The 20,241-nt window shown below is 46.3% G+C and overlaps 2 protein-coding genes across 3 annotated transcripts in view; both read right to left on the bottom strand.

Moving 5' to 3' along the window:
• Window positions 1-2,091, bottom strand: part of PCBD2 (pterin-4 alpha-carbinolamine dehydratase 2) — a 52,871-nt gene extending 50,780 nt beyond the window's left edge. For both annotated transcript variants that reach the window (XM_042935628.1, XM_042935623.1), the window contains exon 1: window positions 1,570-2,091. In XM_042935628.1, the coding sequence (XP_042791562.1) occupies window positions 1,570-1,653 (84 nt within the window). In that variant the 5' untranslated portion in view covers window positions 1,654-2,091. The remainder of the gene's footprint in view (window positions 1-1,569) is intronic.
• A 3,525-nt stretch (window positions 2,092-5,616) lies between these two features.
• TXNDC15 (thioredoxin domain containing 15) lies at window positions 5,617-19,910 on the bottom strand. Its single transcript, XM_042935594.1, has 5 exons — window positions 19,685-19,910; window positions 13,669-14,162; window positions 11,733-11,896; window positions 8,789-8,919; window positions 5,617-6,213 (listed from the first exon to the last, which is right to left on the bottom strand). Exons 1-5 carry the CDS (start codon window positions 19,893-19,895, stop codon window positions 6,017-6,019), a joined length of 1,197 nt encoding a protein of 398 aa, XP_042791528.1. The 5' UTR covers window positions 19,896-19,910; the 3' UTR covers window positions 5,617-6,016.
• Window positions 19,911-20,241: the final 331 nt, after the last annotated feature.

The raw sequence follows: 20,241 nt of genomic DNA, 5'->3' as shown, positions 1-20,241 counted from the left end.
TAGGTCAGCTACCCTTCCCCCAACTAACAAAAGAGAAAAAAATTTTAAGCTCTTAATTAAATACAAACATTTAAAGGCTTATTATGAAATCCATTTACTATTAAGAACCAAAACATCTATTCATTAGTTTTACAGTGACCCACTATAGGAGATCATGTAAAATTCTTATTAGTCACCTAAATATGTTGTCAAGTCAGATCATAATGGAAAAAAATTAAATTTTCTGTGTCCACACTGAGTAGCTGCAAAGAAAACTATTAACCATGCTGGAGGTAATGCAGCAGTCAACTGAAGTCAGTGGAACATGCTGAGCTGTTTTTGTCCACATTCTCTGCCATGCACATCTCCAGTGAAGTCGGTGGTTTGCACTCTGTGCTCACCACAGGTGTCTGCGCAAGAAGAGGGACATGTCCAGGACTGTGAAATGGAACCACATCATCTATAACACAGATGGTCCCCCTGGAGACACACCTTCTATAGAACCCTTTGTGGTGGACTTAATCTTTTTTTCTGCAGGAGATGGGGAGAAGAACAGGGAAAAGCATAGGATTTGGAGAGAACACACTTGGGAGAGAACACACATAGGATTCGAGGCCTAGCTTTGTTCAGCTGGGAGATACTGAACAATCACTTAGCTTCTCTGAATACTGGTATCCTCCTGTCTATGGCGAGGGTATTACAACATCTACGTGTCCACATTTTTTGAAAGACTTAAGTGGAAGAAATCTTGATTGTGAAGGCACCCGGCATAGAGCCTAGCACGTGGCAGCCACTCAAATCATGTCTGTTTATTCATTCCTCTGAACCCTACAATTTTAATCATCAGCACTTTGGGAACAGGTAAGCCTCAGCCCACACTTAGGTGTCAGCACTCAACTTGTTTTCTCACCTTAATGGTCACGAAACAGAGTGCTTATCTTCCTCCATCATCGAGCTATTTTAAATTTCTCTTGTTAAACACCTTCAAACTGCCAAAGGGTTCTAACAAGCAAGCGAAGATGAAATGGCAAATTTAATGCAACATTCTCCCACTAGGTGGTGCTACGTGTTAAAACTTGCCATCAAGTTAATTTACCCTAATACATTAATTTCTAACTCAAGAAAACTGACGGAACGCCGCGCGGAAGACGAAAGAGGAATAGACTTGTCACGCCAAAAAAAAAAAAAGATAATTTATTAATAATTTCTCCAAAAACATCACACCCAAACAAATGAGTTAACTCAGCGGGTTTCCGGCGAGCGCGCCCTGCCGGAGCCGGTTCCTGCTCTCACCGAGCGCACAATCTAGCGGCACAGCGTCTTTCGTCATTTCAAGTGACTCTAAGCATCACATAGTTTTACAACTACTTTTCGTACTTTAACAAAACTCGTCCTCGGTTTTTGTTTTTTGTTTTGTTTGTTTTGTTTTTGTTTTCCGGACAGCAGTTTTCGTAGCCAACGACGGGATCTGCAAGCCAGGAGAAGACGATGGTGCCCCGCACCCGAACGCCTCCCCATCAAGGTCCGAGGCCTTGGGGGGTGGCCCGGGCCCGTCCCTCCGCCTCCCGCACCGCGGGCCCCGGCACTCACCTTGGCCGAGAAGCCTACCGCCCGGCCCCGCAGCATCTCGAACAGGAGTCGCAGCGCCCCCCGCGCCCCCCACGCCGCCGCCATAGCCACGAGTCGAGGGCTGCCCGGCGCGCTGCCTGCGCGCCGTCCGCTGGCGTCCGCGGGACCCGGCTGGGAGCCGAGGACAGTGCGGAGGGCCCTCAGCCGCCGGTCAGGCCGTACCGCGGGGCCCCGCGCGGCCAGCCCCGGAAGGCCCCCGGGAGCTCCGAGGCCGCAGATGGCGCTGGCAGCCGACTGGCCGGTGCGGCAGGCCCCCGCAGGCCCTCGCGCTCTCAGGTCCCGCTCCGCGCCCGTCGCTTGGTGCTTGCACGGAATTCGTTTCGCTCCCGTGCGGCAGAGGGGGCCGGCTAGCTTGCGCGCCGCGTTGCGTTGGGCGCTCAGGTGTGACCGCCGGATCGGCTCTTCGGCGTCCGCCCCGCTGGCCGCACACTCACGGACAGCCTATGCCGAGTTCCCTCCTGGGCGGTGAGGCGAAGAGCCAGCGCCGGCGGCAGGACGTCGCGGGCGGGGACAGGAGGCGATGAGCTGCGGGTGGGTGCTAGGGCAACGCTCCACTTGCTGCTCGCGGAGGGCCAGGAACCACAGTGGTTCCGAACGGGGCTTGTAAGGTAGGGAACCGAGGCTGCGAACGTAAACCCTGCTGTGTCTTTTTCCCTATCTGCTGAGGCCTTGGCACGCTGGCTCCTCTCTGCTGGCCCAGATAGGACAATCTGGAAACCTGGCTCTTCGTGCTCTCTAAAAAGTAGCTCATAGTAGGCACTCCAGGTATGTAGTAGATAGATTTACTAATTATTATTTGGGGGGGGGGTATTCTTTTACATAGGTTTGCTAATATTTTCTTATTCCTTTTTCATGGCCTTTTTAAATTTGTTTGAGACAGCACACGGGGGAGGGGCAGAGAGAGGGAGAGACAGCGAATCCCAAGCAGGGTCTGCACTGGCGGAGCCCGATGCGGGGCTCAAATTCACAAACTGAGATGATGACCTGAGCTTAAATCAAGAGTCAGACGCTTACCCAACTGAGCCACCCAGTCGCCCCAGTTGCCTTTTTTTTTAATGTAATAGTACGTATCATAAAATTCACCTTTTAAAGCGTACAATTCACTGGTTTTTAGTATATTCACTTGTACCTTTTTTTTACCAGTTTAAGCAAATTAATCAATTTTGCATAGGATTTAGCAATATATGAGAGTCCAATCAGTTCAACTTAGCAGTCGCTAGCAGTTAGTTTTAGTTCCCAATATGGAGTTGGGGGAAAAAGACTTTTTGCCTTAAAATATGCTAAAATTAAGACTTCTGCCACAACCCACCTTTTTAGCTTTTGCCCACTTGACAAAAACTCAAGGGAGGAATCTCCAGACCCTGATCAAATACCACTGGTCTCAAGACGTTCATCTAAGACACCCAAGATTCCTTTGCCTGATGTCTCAAGTGGGCAGAGACTGGGGATGGAATTGAAAGTTGCATTTTATTTCCAGTACCTAATTGGGGGAATACAAGTTTGTATTCTACAAATTTGCTTATTAAAGTGAGAACTGCAAAATGAAACTGGTAGGTGTGAGGTAACAAGAGAGTCCTCATCATTTTCCTTCCCTAAATCCACTGTAGGAAACTGTGGCATCTCAGGTCTAGTTATGAAAAGCAAGCAGTAGTAATGCCAGTAGGACCCAGAGGAAGTGATGTCTACCAGTAGTGGCTGTGAATACTCTGCCTTCTTGTGTAGGTCTCCAATTAGTAGGATTTAAGTTCTTTAGCAAAAATTGAGCACTTCCTGTATAGTGGACACTCTTGGGAAAGGCAGTCTCCTCCTCACAGTCCTTTAAGCCCTACTCAACTAAATAAGAATGGGCTTTGGGCCTAGAATACTTGCTTACCAATAGTCCTAAAGAGCCTATGTAGCCTGGTCTGGGCTTATCACCTTATGTGGGAATATCCTTCCCTGTGCCAGACTCGGTATGTAATCCTTTGTTCAGATTAAGCACGAAGTCAAATATCCCTGGGGCATGCTCCCCCACCCCGTTTCAGTATTTCACACTCCATGGATAGGGGTGACTTGTGCTTAGGCACTAGAGTGGCACTCAGGCCTTTGGCTGCTGTGGAGGACCAAGGCACACTACTGGAGCTGATCTTGGCTGTCTCTTCTGTGAATAAAAATGCTGTTCATCCAGTGCGTGTGTTGTGTTTTCCTTGGCAACCGATACTACATAGTGGGCAGAAGTGTTTGGACTTCTGTCCCTGGTGACTAGCATGATCTTTGCTGTCTTCCATGTAGTTGAATCATGGCCCTCCCCATCCCTGGCATGGGTACCAGTGCACTGTGTTCTGCTAGACAGATACTATGTTTGCCTAGGGTGGTTTAGCAACTCTTGGACCTTCCTTCCTGCCTTCTGCTTCCCTTTCCTTCAGTACCATTGCCTCCCAACTGATCTCTCTACGCTTGAACCTCCCCTCTAGGGAACAGCCCTGCTCCAATTTCCCTCCAAGGAAAACCCAGAAAGATTGTCTCAGCTAAGTACTAGAAGCAAAGCCATGGACCTTTTGGTCATCCTAAGAGCCTTTCCTCAAACTCCAGACTAGAGTAGGGCCCCATTACATTTCAAAGGTATGAAAATACCTGTATCTTTGATAATCTCCAATCTGGCAGTGTGCCCCTAAGGAATTGAGACAATACACAACCATTAAAAAAAAAAAAAAAGTTAAGTAATGCTGAATCTACTCAAAGACCTATTAAGTAATCATGGTTAGGAAAACTACTGGCAACAGTGAAATATTTATTTTTGTTAAGCAAAACAAAATAAAAAGACCAAAGTGCTAAGTGATGGCTATACTGTAATTATAACTATGGGAAGCAAAGGGGAAAAATGAGAGGGAAATGTATTATGATGGTCCCTCAGGCCATGGCATAGAGGCAGGGCAAGGTCCCAGCCCACCTAGAGGCTTCTCCAGTCAGCATGCTTAGGTTTGAAGCTGGGTCCCACCACTGGAAGCTGCCTGACCAAGAGAATTTACTTGAGGCCTCATTTATTACCCTTATGTAAAATAAGGAAATATAATACTAGTGTCAGTCTCCTAGAGCTCCTATACCAGTAAACAAAACAGTATGTAAAGCACTTAAAATAGTACCTGGAACACACATAGTAATACTCAAGTGTTAGTTATTATAAAAGATGAAATCACTAGAAGTTCTTAAATTCTTAAGTATACATACACATACATGTAAAGGTTCAAATCTCAGCTTCATCAACTTACTATGTGTGTAACCTGGGCAAGTTACTCAATCTCTTTCTATGCCTCTGTGTTTATTTGTAAAATGAAAATCATAATGGTACTATTCTGAACCAGTGTCCCCTCCTGTGAGCGACCACTCCAGCCACAGCTGTCCACAATATAAAGTTATACATAAACTCCTGTCCAGTGTAACATTCTGAAAGGTGACTCAACTACGGTTCCACTTCCATAGAATGTAGGGTGTATCAGAAAATGAAATACTCTGTAACACTGTAAACAGTATAAAAGTTAATTATCATTTTGTAGTTAGATGTCATGTCTGAATTTAAGGGATCTTTTAGAAGGAGCTTTCCAAAACGATGGAATAAATTATATGTTCTCTCTTTTCTACATGTGATCTAAACTAGAATAGAATCAACTTGTGGGCAGGAACAGTGTTAGATATTTCTTATGGCTCTCACTAAAACTAGCACAGTGCTAAGAACATATTAAGGTTCAGTTAATGCATGCCAGTTAGGGAATTGTGACTAAAATTTGAGTTATGCTTTAGCCTAGAACTGATAATAAATAAGCTTTAGTTAGATAACATTTACTTTCTCCTAACATCTGCCTTATCCAGAAACAGCTTAAAGCACTTCATATTCTTTCGGTGAAATGAGAGATCACAAACACCAGCAGCTGACTCTTCCATTTTCCCAACAGTTACTCAGAAGGTGACACTTACCGATTCTACTTATTCTTCATAACAGAACACTTTTCTGCTTACAGACTGAGAGCAAAATTGCAAATGAAAAGAAAAACAACCTTCTTAGACATTTATTTAAGGAATCAAGAGTTTTCTAAAACTGTAACGTTAGTGTCCTATTTCTTCCTTCTATGAAGTGTACTGTCATTCTACTCACCATACCACCTGAACACAGCTTTGCATTTCAAACTGGATTACTCTCTTAAAATATTGGATTATTAAAAACAACAATAGTGAACTCTACCGAGTATTTTTGTATTTGCTTATTGCAGTATTAAAACAATTTATAATTTTTAACACATTTAACAGTTCAACAAATGCATGATTCTTTTAATCTGCCTGAAGTTGTAAGAGGACACTTCACTGGAGAAAATGTATGAAAGTGCAGCATTAATTTCTGAAATTCCTCATTCCGACTTCTGCTTTTAGTCCATCACTACTCCGCATGTTCCTGCTCTTGTCCTGGAATGAGCCACCGGATGCTCTCAGTTCGAATGGTAGCATACATAATAAAACTAATTAAAAAGAATAAGGAAAATACAAGCAGCCAGTCCACACTTTTTATCAAAGTGCTGGGAAGAGGGCCTATTTGGTCAGCTTGAGTTACCACCACATTTTTCTTGGCTTCTATACCTGAAAGAGAAATCAGCTGTTTCAAATCAGATAGAAAGCACACCGCTATAGATCTTTCTGAAGTATTTTGCATGGCATGCAAAAAGATATGCAGTCTTAAAATAAACACTACCACTAGTATATCTGGGATGGGTTTCATTTGCCTGTTGGTATAATTTGTACCTTGCCTTTCTCCCACCACATCAAAGAAACAGGAACCCATTCAGCAGTTCAAAGCCTAAACACTCGAATTACTGTGAACTCCTCAGAAGGGTCTTAGTGCATTGTAAGAGCTGTATTTTCTTTTTTGAGACCAAAATTCAACAAGTAACTGGTAAAGCTACTCTCAGGGACCTACAGATTGTTTTCACAGGTTCAGGAATGCTAAATCCAAAAAGGTTTTTTTTTTTTAAATTTTCTTTTTTTTAATTTTTGAAAGAGACAGAGCACAAGTGGGGGAGGGGCAGAGAGAAGGAGACAAAGAATCTGAAGCAGGCTCCAGGCTCTGAGCAGTCAGCACAGAGCCCAATGCGGGGCTCGAGCCCACAAGCCATGAGATCATGACCTGAGCCAAAGTTGGATGCTTAATTGACTGAGCCACCCAGGGGCCCCAAATTCAAAAAGCTTTTAAATAATTTACTGAAAAAATTGTTAGACCCACCCACCACTGAGATCAGTGATTACCAAAGATGCTGTGACCTCTCAATTTCACTTGTGTTCTAGGTTTTCTTAGAGCATTGAGCAAAATGGCTCCCTCTCTCCCTATCAATCTGATTGATAATCAGGGCTCTGGTACTGTAAGACCTGAATAGCTAACTATCTGATAACAAGCCTCTTACTCCTATGAGGTAACTGAGCTCTTGGTTCTTTAGTATAGATATAATTAGATGCAACTTAATATATATGGAAGGCATGATATAACTTATTTTTATTTCCAATGAATTTACTTCAGGAAGAAGTGGGATGCTCATAATTAAGGCATTAAAGCTTCTAAGGAGCAAATGTTTCCAAAGAAAATTTCTTCATTATATAGTGTTCAGACTTATACAGAATAAAAAATAAGTTCATATGTTTTGGCAAATATTAACGAATTAAAATAGCATCTGCAAATAGATGAATAAATGGAACACCACATGGCAACACAAAGGAAGAAAATACAACCACCTGCAGTGACACCGATGAATCCCACAAACATAATGGTGACTGAAATAAACCAGACACAAAAGAATCCATACTGGGCACCTGGGTGGCTAAGTCGGCTAAGCGTCCAACTTCAGCTCAGGTCACGATCTCACGGTTCATGAGTTCAAGCCCTACATCAGGCTCTGCACTGACTGCACAGAGCCTGATTCAGATCCTCGGTCTCCCTCTCTCTCTGCCCCTCCCCCATTCATGCTCACTCACTCACTCTCAAAAATAAACATTAAAAACAAAAAAAAAATAATCCATACTGTATATCTCCATTAATACAAAGTTCAGAAACAGGTAACACTAGTCCATGGCGTCAGGAGTCATGATGGCGGTTATCCTTGTGGGCAGGAGCAGCAGTGCTGGGGAGGGGTGGGCGCTGGTAATGTCCTCTGTAAATCTGAGTCCCAGTTACCCAAGGTATTCATTTTGTGAAAACTCATCACTCACAACACCAATGATTGACGCACATTTTTGTGTAAATATTATACTTAAGTGAAAAATGTATGTAAAAAGTTATCTACAATTGTATGGTATGTGAATTCTAAATCAATAAAGCTGTTTTTTTTTTTTGTTTTTTTTTTTTTTTCAACGTTTTTTATTTATTTTTTTTGGACAGAGAGAGACAGAGCATGAACGGGGGAGGGGCAGAGAGAGAGGGAGACACAGAATCGGAAACAGGCTCCAGGCTCCGAGCCATCAGCCCAGAGCCTGACGCGGGGCTCGAACTCACGGACCGCGAGATCGTGACCTGGCTGAAGTCGGACGCTTAACCGACTGCGCCACCCAGGCGCCCCAATAAAGCTGTTTTTTAAAAGGTATCAGTACTCATTAAAATTACCTATTCATGTTAAGCTTGCCACAATGATTGAGATTTTTTTTTTTAATTTTTTTTAATGTATGTTTATTTTTAAGAGAGAGAGACAGAGGGAGTGCAAGGAGGGGAGGAACACAGAGCAGGAGACACAGAATCAGAAGCAGGCTACAGTCTCTGAGCTGTCAGCACAGAGCCCGATGCAGGGCTCGGAACCACGGACCACGAGATGATGACCTGAGCTGAAGTCAGACGCTTAACTGACTGAGCTACCCAGGTGCCCCGAGACTTTTTTTTTTTTTTTAATTTATTTATTTTGAGAGAGAATGTAAGAGCGGAGATGGGGGGGGAGGGGCAGTGGTGAAGGAAGGGGAGGGCAGAGAGAGAATCCCAAGCAGGCTCTGTACTGTTGCCGAGGGACTTGATCCCGTGAATTGTGAGATCATGACCTGAGCCAAAACCAAGAGTCAGATGCTTAATCAACTGAGCCACCTGGATGCCCCTGATTGAGAGACTGTTAGCAGAACCACAACAGTTCATTAGAAAAGAAGGTTTAAAATAAAATCCCTTCTACAGCATATTATTTCTACATACCTGTCTGGTTAAAAATGAAGATTTTCAGTGTTTCCAATGTTCGGTCTGTATGATTAAATCTAGCCATTGGTTTAGCTCCTTGAAATAACAAGATGTTAGGAACCGCTACGGTGCCAAACCTGGTAGAAAGGCTATGAGAGAAAGAAGTCAGTCAGAAAACCTGAATTAACAGATTTGCTCACACAATTACCTTATCAGAACGGATAGCAAAGAATGACAATGGATCAGCTTCCTGTGACCTATAAAGGTTTCTGATATTCAAACTATATGCTTCAGCTATTTCTGACCTTTTTCCTTATGGGTTGAGGTTGGGGGCATTCCTGTTCTGCTGAGTTGCTTTCTATTACAATAAGGAACTACCCTCAACAGTTATTCCACTTTTTTTTTTAAGTTTATTGATTTATTTTGAGAGAGAGAATGAGAGAGTGAGAGAGCAAAGGAGGGGCAGAGGGAGTGGGAGAGACAGAATCCCAAGCAGGCTCCACAGTGTCAGCACAGAGCCAGATGCAGGGCTTGGTCCCACGAACCTTGAAATCCTGACCTGAGGTGAAATCAAGAGTCAGACACTCAACTGACTGAGCCACCCAGCTGCCCCTCCAGTATTTTTTTTTCTAGTAAACTCTACATCCAACATTGGGCTCCAACTCACAACTCCAAGATCAAGGGTCACATGCTCACATGCTCTTACTAGGAGCCAGCCAGATGCTCCTAGTTATTCCACTATTTAAATTGCTAACTGCCAAAAGAGATCAGACTAGAAAATCCTAATTCATGGACAAAGCACACTGTGTCAATTTACTTAACGGAAGAAATTTCAAACTCTCCAGAATGCCCAGCTCTATCCCTCATACAAGAGTCAACTTATAGTAAGCAATTAGTTTGGTAAGTCTGCACAAGGGAATCTACGATCTAGCAGACACACCAGGAAGTTCCCAATTGGGGCAGGATGTAATACGATCTGAGTGGTACCATTTCACCTTTACTTAAACAGAGTAGTGGTATACACTCTGGAGTCAAAACGCTCAGGTTGAAGCCTCCGTTCCGCCACTGAACCAGCTGTGTGAACTTTGGGCAGACTGTGTAACCTCGAAGCCTCAGTTTCCCCTGTTTGTAAAATGACAGTATTGGGTAATCAGGATTTCTTCTTTTGTAAACCTGTTGTAACTTAAATATTAACATATGAGGCAGACACACATCCCAGGCCATATAACAAGTATGCCCTACTCTCCATGATTAAGGCGCCGTTGCAGGCGCTGAGAAGGATGCAAGAAGACGAAGGAACAAAGCAGATGATAAAAGCTGGCAGGGAATGGGGAGTAGGGGGGTGAGACCGAAACCCAGAGCACTGAACTGCTGATGGGAGCCAGCCCTGCCAGCTTGTGGGCAGGGGAAGGCCCAAAGTCTGACACTAACATCAGTCTGTCCCCTTGGGCCAGGCCATGTTCATATTTCCCTGAAGCCCTTGTGAGATCACTAACTCACTGAAATTTCTTTCTTCCTAAACAATTTGAGCAAAACATTGGCAGTTACATTACCCTCACTGAAGCTCAGTGGAGCACAAATTTTTACTCAAAATTTTCATTCAAGGGGCGTGTGGGTGGCTCACTCGGTTAGGCATCTGACTTCAGCTCAGGTCATGATCTCACTGTTCCTGAGTTTAAGCCCTGTGTCGGGCTCTGTGCTGACAGCTCGGAGCCTGGAGCCTACTTAAGATTCTGTCTCCCTCTCTCTCTGTCCCGCACCTGCTCGCTCTCTCTCTCTCTCTCTCTCTCTCAAAAATAAACATTAAAAAAAAATTTTTTTTTTAATTTTTACTCAAAAAAGTTTCACTCAACTTCATTTTTACCAACTTGACCATGTTCCAGACTTTCCAAACTGACTCACACACAATCTCCTGTGACCTGCTAAAGGGCATATGATTTCGAGGAGGTGGGGCACACTTGACAATCCATGCACAGTCACAGCACTTGGGGGAAACACATAACATCGGAACAAAGTAGTTCTTTATAACTTACCTCACTGAACATCTAAAAAAGACAAAGCCCACAGAACAATATATAACAAAAGTAAATTTCATTTTAAAGGGCTAAATTAATTCTTTATATTAATTTATTGACTGTCCACTAAGAAATATGCATGCACGAATAAGTGTAAACAAGAGGAAAGAACAAATATCATATGACTTCACTCATATGAGGACTTTAAGACACAGAACAGATGAACACAAAGGAAGGGAAACAAAAATAATATAAAAACAGGGAGGGGGACAAAATATAAGAGACTCTTAAATATGGAGAACAAACAGAGGGGGTGCTAGAGGGGTTGTGGGAGAGGGGATAGGCTAAATGGGTAAGGGGAATTAAAGGAATCTACTCCTGAAATCATTGTTGCACTATATGCCAACTCACTTAGATGTAAATTTAAAAAAATTTTTTTAAATAAGGAAAAAAAAATTTTTAATGAATAAACATTAAAAAAAAAGAGAGAAAGGAAAGAAGAAAGGGGGAGGGAAAGAAAGGAAAGAAAAAAATAACAGAAGTTAAGAAATAAATCCTTAGCCGACACAGAATTGGATGCTGAGTTGGGCTATTAGGAGTGGAAACCTAAACTGGGGTTGAGTCTCAGGAAGGTCACACTTGTGACACTAATTTTGCTAATTCAGTCTGGCCAAAACCCTAAATAATCCTCTGGACCCTCCAGTGCCATCAGACGGAGCCACCTTTAAATTCCACCATGCAGAGAACAATCCCTCCTCTTAAGGGGCCTCCAGAGAGGGAGGCATCAGCTCCCTGAGAAGTCTGACAATCCTTACCACTCACCCTCTCTATCCCTCCCGCTACTCCACACCTACCTGCTCTGCCTCTAACTGAACTGATGATGACCTCCAAATAACCGCAACCCTCATCTGGAAGGATGACACATAAACTCTATTGAGGGAACATACCTGCTGTGCTGAGATGCATCCAGTGCCAAAAAATGAAGAGCTGGAAATGCCCGGGGCAGAGAATTAAAATGAGGGGCCAAACTGGCAGAAAATCGGCACCACGGGGTGTAAAACAGGACTAGGGTGCAGTCACTACCATTTGGGTTTAGAAAATCCATGAGGTCCTGTGGTAAAAGGAACAAGTGTCAAAGTCAGCAGTAAATGTGCACGTACCTTTTTCCGGACAGATGCCCGAGAAACTGTAAACACCGCTGCTTCCAAGGCGAGGAGGAGGGACACCAACCCAAGGGAGATGTAGGGCATCCCCTTAAGAACCTTTTGGATTTTAGGGGCGCCTGGGTGGCTCAGTTAAGTGTCCAACTTCAGCTCAGGTCATGATCTTGTGGTCTGTGAGTTCGAGCATCACAAGGGGCTCTGTGCTGACAGCTCAGAGCCTGAAGTCTGCTTCAGATTCTGTCTCCCTCTCTCTCTCTGCCTCTCCCCCATTCACGCTCTGTTTCTCTCTCTCTCTCAAAAATGAATTAAATGTTAAAAAAAAAAATTTTAAAGGGGTACCTGGGTGGCTCAGTTGGTTGAGTGTCTGACTTTAGCTCAGGTCATGATCTCGCAGTCCATGAGTTCAAGCCCCATGTCAGGCTCTGTGCTGACAGCTCGGAGCCTGGAGCCTGCTTCGAATCCTGTGCCTCCCTCTCTCTCTGCCCCTCCCCCAATCTCTCTCTCTCTCTCTCTCTCTCTCTCTCTCTCGCTGTCAAAAATAAACATTAAAAAAAATGTTTTTAAATAATAAAAAAAAGAAAAAAATTTAAAAGAACCTTTTGGGTTTTGAACCATATGAATCCATGAAACAGTAGAAAAGTATTATGAAACGACAAATTATAAACTTTCCTGTAAGCTTTCTTGATACTACTAGAGAGCAATATTAGTATTTTTCATAATTCAACAATTCAAATACTAAGTAGTCACAGGACACAGGCTACTGTCCCAGCCTCTGACCTGTGCCTCACACACAATCTAATGGCACGATTAAAGCACTGTCATCTCCACCATCATCTCAGCAGATCAAAGTCTGTACTAAGCAGTCAGATGAATATATTTGGCCAAAGGCTAGTTCAACTTAAGGGTGCACCATCCCTGCTACCACCCTCACTCAGACTGCTGAAAGTGCACTCTCCTGGCCATGTGTGTGCCAAGAATCAGTCCCACAGAGCACTCAGGGGAGGCAGTGAGGCCAGGGCTGACCCCTGCACTTGGGAGGGGCTACGGATGCTCAACGTACCACACATCCTCATCTAAAATAAGCAGCCACACCTTGCAGAGCTAGGATTTCTTCTCTTACATAAGCAGACTGAACTCATCCTGCTATCTGGCTTAACAATCTTACAGAAACAGTCAGTCGTTATCCCAGTGTTCTCTTTGGAATCATCCTTTATGCAACAGGCTGGAAATGCGTGACTGGGATGGGGACAGTGGTCTCAGCTCTCACTCTGGAGTAAATACTGGAGTCATATTCTTTGGAGGAAAGAAACTTTTCATTACTAGAACATGCTTCCCAGGAGTATCACTGGTCTAAACAATGCTAAATCACAATTTCAGTAGTTCGGATATTTTTAAGTTGCCTCTAACAAAGACCTCAAGGAAGAAGAAAACTGCTAGGATTCTGATGCCAAGTGCCTATCTGTGCACTGGGATTTTCATCATGAGGCTTGGTGGTGAGGGCACCCCAAGGTGACTAGGCTTAAGCCACCTAAAAAGCATAATCAACACTAGTCATATCTCCTCCTGTCCCTACAACATCAGAGACGCAAGTCAATTTTCACTGATGCAGCCCCACTTACAAAAGGATAAAGACTGTGACCCTCCATTTGAAGGTTGAGAATATTAAGTCACAAAACCCACATGCTGAAAAGATGAAAAGTGCTAAACCATTCTTTCTTACCTGTGACATATTTAAAATTTTCAGAGTGGAGTTCTCCAAACCAGTCACATTTCTCTCCTCACAGTTCACCTTGGGGGATTTCAGACTCTCGGTGTTATTGGAGTCCTCGGGCGGGGCTGGATCCGCGTCGGCCACTTCGGGCTCTGGGTAATACTCCTCTTCTTGGTCGGGGAAGCTCGCCCGGGCGCCATCCAGAGAGAACAGATGCTCTCGGAGACTGCAGCGTGAGTCCTCCTCCCCTCCGGCCCCGCAGGTGCCGCTGCTCAGCTCACGGCCCAGCCTGGCCTCAGCCTCAGCCTCCCCGGGGATCACGGACAGCATCACCACGTGGTCACCACCCGTGTCCAGCCCCAGCACTGCGCTCGAGTCTCCGGCTGATCTGTCCTGGCCCGCCTGGCCACGGGAGGGCTGCTCCTCACCCACCAACAGGGCCCCTGCCTGCAGAGCCGGCGCAGACTGTTCCTCCGACAGCAAGTGACTGTGTTCCTCTGCAACTAAAATGTGCCAGCATGTTCACAGTCATGTCACTTCAGAGCACATGAACCCCAAAGATTTACAGTTCTCCTGAAATAAGAAACGCTCCCCTATAGGGAAAAACGGTAACCTGTCCATGAAACTATCAGAGGACCACCCCTAGTCTCCAGATCATGAAGGTCACCAGGAGGTACTAATCAATGCCAAATATAAAGTGGACAAATAAATACACAGCTTCATGCAAAACCTGAAACCTGCTTTATGGATTATAAGCAAAAACATTCCAGGGCAGACATCCAATTAGGAAAATACAACACAAACACTAACAATTTCATTTGTTTGATGAGACTATCTGACAAAATAATGATGCCTTTATAGAAAATTCCACTACGGCAAAGCATCTTTGCGCACTTTATAAAAGCTCTGTGAGACCGGCAGCACAAGGGTCACCATCCCCACCAAATAGGTGACCAAGCTGAGGCACAGAGAGGTAGTGTAATGGCCAAATGCACACAAGCTAGTAAGTAGCAGAGCCAGGTCAAGGAGTGAAATGTCCTGGCTGCTCCTCCAGATTGGGCCTTACCCTCCCCTCCCCTACATGATACCTCCAGGGTTGCTGTGCCACAAGGCCTGAGAACACTGCATGGGGTGGACTCTCCAGCCAGAGCCTGCTGCCCTTGGGCTACTGCCTGTAGGAGTGCCAGGAGGTGGGCTCCTCAGTGCAGGGACAGCAGCAGGGGGGAAGGAGGACTTTCCTCTCACTTTGGAGCCATTAGACAGAGAGTGGGTAAAATGCTCAGGTAAGGGAAGTCTAGGGCAGTCTTATACATCCATTGAGCAATCTCCACTCACTCCTATAACAATGATTCCCACCTTCCAGCTCCCATGAACTCAACAAGAGCTGCCAGACTCTATGCCAGGCACCGACCAGGGGAAACAAATGAGCCCAGCCACACTCAGACAAACTCATCATGTGGCTGGGAAACCACCAGCCAGGTAATGGGCTCTGCCATGCCAAGAGCATGTCCCCAAAGTGTGACTAACCAACTGGCTTCAAAGTTGGGAAGGGGTCTGGGAGCTTCCTAAAGTATGCACATTTGTAAAAGTTCTCCAAGAATATCCCCATAGAGATTTACAGATTCATTCACCAGTTTAAAAACATTCTCTGAGAATTCTGTTTCTGGATAAGATGGGGTAAAAGGGATTTACCCTCCCTATTGAAAAATGTGAAAGTTTCCCAAAAAAGGCCAAAAATGTGAAACAGTTTCAGGAGACTAGTTAGCAGGCAACGAAGGACAGGGATCACGGAGAAACAGGAAGAGAAATCAGTGAGGACAGCCCTACAAATGCTCCAGCTTACCGCCCGCCCGAGGGAGTTCCTGCCATGGGTCAGGAGGGGAAAGCAGGCAGTCCAGGAGACTCCTCAAGTTGAGGATACAGTAAGTACTGAGGGTTCAGAGAGACCAAGAAAGAGTCTGTGGGACAGAATAAGTGGAGATGGGCAAGCTGCAGAGACAGGATTCAAGACCTGGAGAGAGATCCTCCCCGCACCCCCTCAAGGACACCAGTCAACATCTGCAAGTGAGTAAGCTCCCAAAGCTGGGGGAAAAAAACACTCAAAAGGATTAGGATCACACAGAGTTGAGAAAAGCACCTGTTCCCACCAGCTAGACTGGAAAACCTCACAATTCATGGAGAACTGGGGAAGGTACACAAAAATAGAGGGGTACAGGGGCACCTGGGTGGCTCAGTCAGTTGAGCATCTGACTTCAGCTGAGGTCATGATCTCAGGTTCTTGAGTTCGAGCCCCACATTGGGCTTTCTGGTGTCAGCACAGAGCCTGCTTCTAATCCTCTATCTTCTCTCTCTGCCCCTTCCCTGCTTGTTCTCTCTCTCAAAAATAAATAAACATTAAAAATAAATAAAATAAAAGAGACTGCTTCTTTTAAGTTTATTTATTTATGGGGGGGGGGGTACAGAGAGAGAGGGAAAGAGAATTAAAAGAGACTGCTTCTTAACCTCAACAAGGCGATTACAGTTTGAGGGATGCAAAGGTGAAAATCACTACCTTAATGGCAGAAAGAAGATGTTTGGAGAATAAGGGTAGGGGCACCACGCCAGTGCTGCCAGGGAGCCATAACCTGGGTCAGATCCTTCATACCCTTCCAATTTTGTTCAGAAGACTCTGAACCAGCCACAGTACTCCACAATGGTTTCTGAGGCAGGGAGCCACATGGGAAAGGACCAAAAACAGCCAGGGGTTCGAGTGCCAGCAACCCATTCTTTCAATAGGAAATACTGCGCTCATCTAAAAATGGAGAAAATACCACAATACAGAAATTCACAGGGCTCCTGTGCAGATTAAATGAGAAAAGATGTATGTAGTCCCATGCATGTGGTAAGCACTCCATAAATGATGATCATCACCCGCAGTTTTGTGGGTTCAAGGCCTGTAGTGATGATGATGGCTGAGGTTTACGATTCAAAGAGATGGAAAGGCACTGTAACTAAGTTCTATGAATTCCTCTGCTAACTACATTCTAGAGTTCTCCCATCCCCACTCACGCCCCTCAGTCCAGGCCACTGCCATTTGTTACCTGGACAATTGCTGTAATACCCAATTGGGCTCCATGGTTGACCCTCTTTTCCCTCTCCAGACCCTGCTCCTCACAGCAACACAAGAGGAACTGAAAGCTAAAGGCAAGTCTGATCATGTCGCTAAAACCCTTTCAGTGGCTTCCCCTTGCCTGTGAATGAGTCTACGGTCCATAGCAGTGATACCCAGGCACCACGTGAAGTGGCCACTGTCCACACTCTCAACAGGCATCACCAGACATTTCTGTTCCCTGCACACTCATGATCTCCTCCACCTACTTGTCCCAAGGGCTGTTTCCCTGCCAGGAAAGCCCTCTACTCTCTCTCCTTCTGGCTAATCTGACTCATCTTTGAGGGGTTTCTTTCTGTTTTTAAATTTATTGTTTATTTTGAAAGAGACAGAGAGAGCACAAGTGAGGGAGGGGCAGAGAGAGAAGGGGAATCCCAAGCAGGCTCCCAGAGCCTGAGGTAGGCCTTGAACCCACAAAACTGCGAGATTTTGACCTGAGCTGAAATTAAGAGGACACTTAACTGACTGAGCCACCCAAGCAACCCTCATCTTTCAGATCTTACCGCTTACTTCACCACTTTAAGGTGAACTTCATCCTCCCAGACCCAGACCAGAGGTGTCTACCATTGCATCCAATCCACCCAATAATGCCATGGGATTCTCCCTGAAGGATTTAGCATTTTCCACTCTTGAAATTTACTTCTTTGTAGTCATTTAATGCCTGCCTTCCCCATCATACAAGAGGGCAGTCCTGTTTCCCCATCTGGCTCACCACTGTACCTCAAATGCCCAGCAGAGTATATGACATAGGATGGGTGCTCAGGAAAAATCTGCTAGTTGACTGCTTAGTGAAGACAGGCATGGGGTGCTGAAGCCAGGAGTTCATTCCTGTGCTTTGACACCTGGATAGCACTGCTACCTCTAGGTGCTAATCTGCCAGTGGTGTCCACTACAGACAAAAAAGCCTTGGATTTTCAGCCACCCTAAAAAGGACACAGCTGGTGAAAGTCCCTCTGTCCTCACCCCATTCATGGCCTGGCCATGATGACCAATGGCCCACCTTAAGGCTAGTGTTTCTTCAGGTCTGCATGCACATGACCCAGACTGCCAGGTGGGCTCCCACTGACTTTAACACTAAGTCTCCTGTGCAGAGAGCACACTCAACTTGGGCAATCTGAAATCAGTAAAGGCACCACCAACGTATGGGCTGGCTGTGAAGAAACAAAGAGCAATGGTAAGGAACTCCAAGGCCAGTAAAGCAGAGAGGGAGCAAGTTACCACCCACAGACTCTAAGAGTTCAGAAACAGAAACAGTCACAGAACCTTGAAACAGTGAGCTTAGCCTTCTAGAAGCTATGACTTTCCATGGACGGACAAAGCCAAGCCGTGATAATCCCTGGGGGAGGGAGCTGAGAGAATCAATATCCTGACCTCACTCTCCCCTCATTCCAACCCACAGAGGGGCAGGAGGCAAGAGAGCCAGTTATTATGCCATACAGGACAGCCACTCAGGCACAGGACAGGGTAGAGAAGACTAGAGAATGATCTGAGAAACAAACAAAAGTTATCCAGCACATGCTGTCCCCTCTCTGAAGCTGGTGGTTAAGTGCAGGGACAGGGAGGTGTAGTACAGAGGTCTGACCATGAGGTAGGCAGACATGGGCTTGAAACATAGTTCTTCAACTTCCAGATGTTGGAGACCTTGGCAAAAGACTTACTGATGCCGAGTCTCAGTTTCCTGATCTGTAAAATGGGGACAACAGCAACAATTGCTTCATAAGCATTTGAAAATTCAGTAAGATGATACTCATGAAGCACTAAGCATAGCACCGGGCACATAACCAGGGCTTTCATTAATAACATTTGTGTTACTATTCACTCTTCTCCCTGATACCCAGCTACCCTGCCTCCTTCCAGGACACCCCCACCCCAGGGGAAAGGAAAGACCTGCCTACTCCTGTAGCGAATTACAGGCAAGGTCAAAGGGTCCGGACTTTAATAGAACTGAGGAGTGGTGTGAGGCAGCCCTGAGGGTTAAGACCTCACTCCTGGCCGCAGCCATGCCTCCGAGGTGGCTGCCTCCCAACCTGAGAATGCCCTGAGAGCATGCCACAGCAAGCAGTGGGTTACCCTGGGAGTCTCCTGTATTTTTCTCATCTGTCCTTCATACAGCCACTTGAGCAAGAGCAGCCTTCTTAGAAGAGTGATCCAGAGACACCTGGATGGCTCGAAGGGCTAGGCGCACCACTCTGGACCTCAGCTCAGGTCATGATTTTGCGGTTTGTGAGATCTAGCCCCAGGTAGGGCTCCTCAATGACAGCACAAAGCCTGCTTGGGATTCTCTCTCCCTCTCCTCTGCTTGCCCCCCCCCCCAAAATAAATAAACATTAAAAAAAATGTTTTTAATTAAAAAACAAAGAAAAAAGCGATCCATCAGGATGCAAAGGAAAGCGTGGGCTCTGCAGGTAAATAGACAACCTCTGCCATTACCCGAACCTCCAACTCAGGCGTCTCCACCTGTAACACGGAGATACTCTTGGAGCCTATCTCCTAGGGTGACTACCTGAGACAAGGCACTGTTCCGCCTCCTAGGAAGGGCACCATAAATGGCGGCTATTCGTTATGATTTTTATCATTCATAATAAAAGCTAAGGCTCAGTAAGCGCTAATACACGGTCACTCCTGGCTGACTGACGCCTGCTGCTGCGGGAGCCGGAACGGGGTCCTCGCCACCCCTGACCCGGAGAACAGACCACCGGCGTAAAAGGTCTCGACGATGCGGGAGTGGGCGCGTCGGCCGCCCCAGGAAGGGCCGAGGGGCGCGCCGCGGGCCCCCGCGCAGGTGAAAGAGCGTCACCCCGACAGACCTCCACCGCGCCCGGTCACTTCACCCGCAGCCGCCTGCCGCCCCCGGCCACGGCCCCAGCACGCACTCACCCTCCAGGCCGCAGGCAGGAGGCCCCAGCACCCAAAGCAGGAGCTGCCACCAGCCGAAGAGACGCATGGCGCGGGGCGGGCGGCTGGCGGGACCACCACCCGGGACGCAGGGCGACCCGCGCACGGCTACGCGCGTTGCGCTCCCAACCCCCAAGAGGCCTGGGGGAGGGGAGTCGGGAGCGCGAGCGCGAGCGCGATTCCGTGCCGCCATCTTGGCAGCTGGCAGTCGTCGCGGGCGCCATCTCGAGGTCGGGCGGCCAGCCTGTGGCTTGTGGTTCGGGGCCTGTGCGGTGGGACCTGCGGCTGTTCAAGAGCCGGACACGTCGGGTCTCTTCGAACTTTCCTGATCCCCAAGCCCTAGACCGGGTTCCAACAGAAGCCTGCGGCCCTCTCGGTACGCGCGCGAGCCGATCTGGCCGCCAGCAGCACACAATACGCCCGAGTAGCTCTGCATTCCCTAAAAAGGCCCAGAAGCCTCCTCCTTTCAATGCCCCGAATCTCCTGCTTTACCCCTGCTACCCTACCTACAGTTGCCAGGTAAAATACAGGATGCCCAG

Source organism: Panthera leo, chromosome A1 (genome assembly GCF_018350215.1).
Source record: "Panthera leo isolate Ple1 chromosome A1, P.leo_Ple1_pat1.1, whole genome shotgun sequence".
NCBI lineage: Eukaryota > Metazoa > Chordata > Mammalia > Carnivora > Felidae > Panthera > Panthera leo.
Note: the sequence above shows the minus strand (reverse complement) of the source record. Positions and strands in the feature narration are given on the sequence as shown.

Coding starts and splice junctions, on each gene's coding strand:
- TXNDC15 (XM_042935594.1), bottom strand. CDS start 19,895: ATGGCGGCACGGAATCGCGCTCGCGCTCGCGCTCCCGACTCCCCTCCC. Junction 14,163..19,684: donor TCCTGCCTGCGGCCTGGAGG/GTGAGTGCGTGC, acceptor GGCACATTTTAG/TTGCAGAGGAACACAGTCAC. Junction 8,920..11,732: donor GATGCATCTCAGCACAGCAG/GTATGTTCCCTC, acceptor TTTCTCTCATAG/CCTTTCTACCAGGTTTGGCA.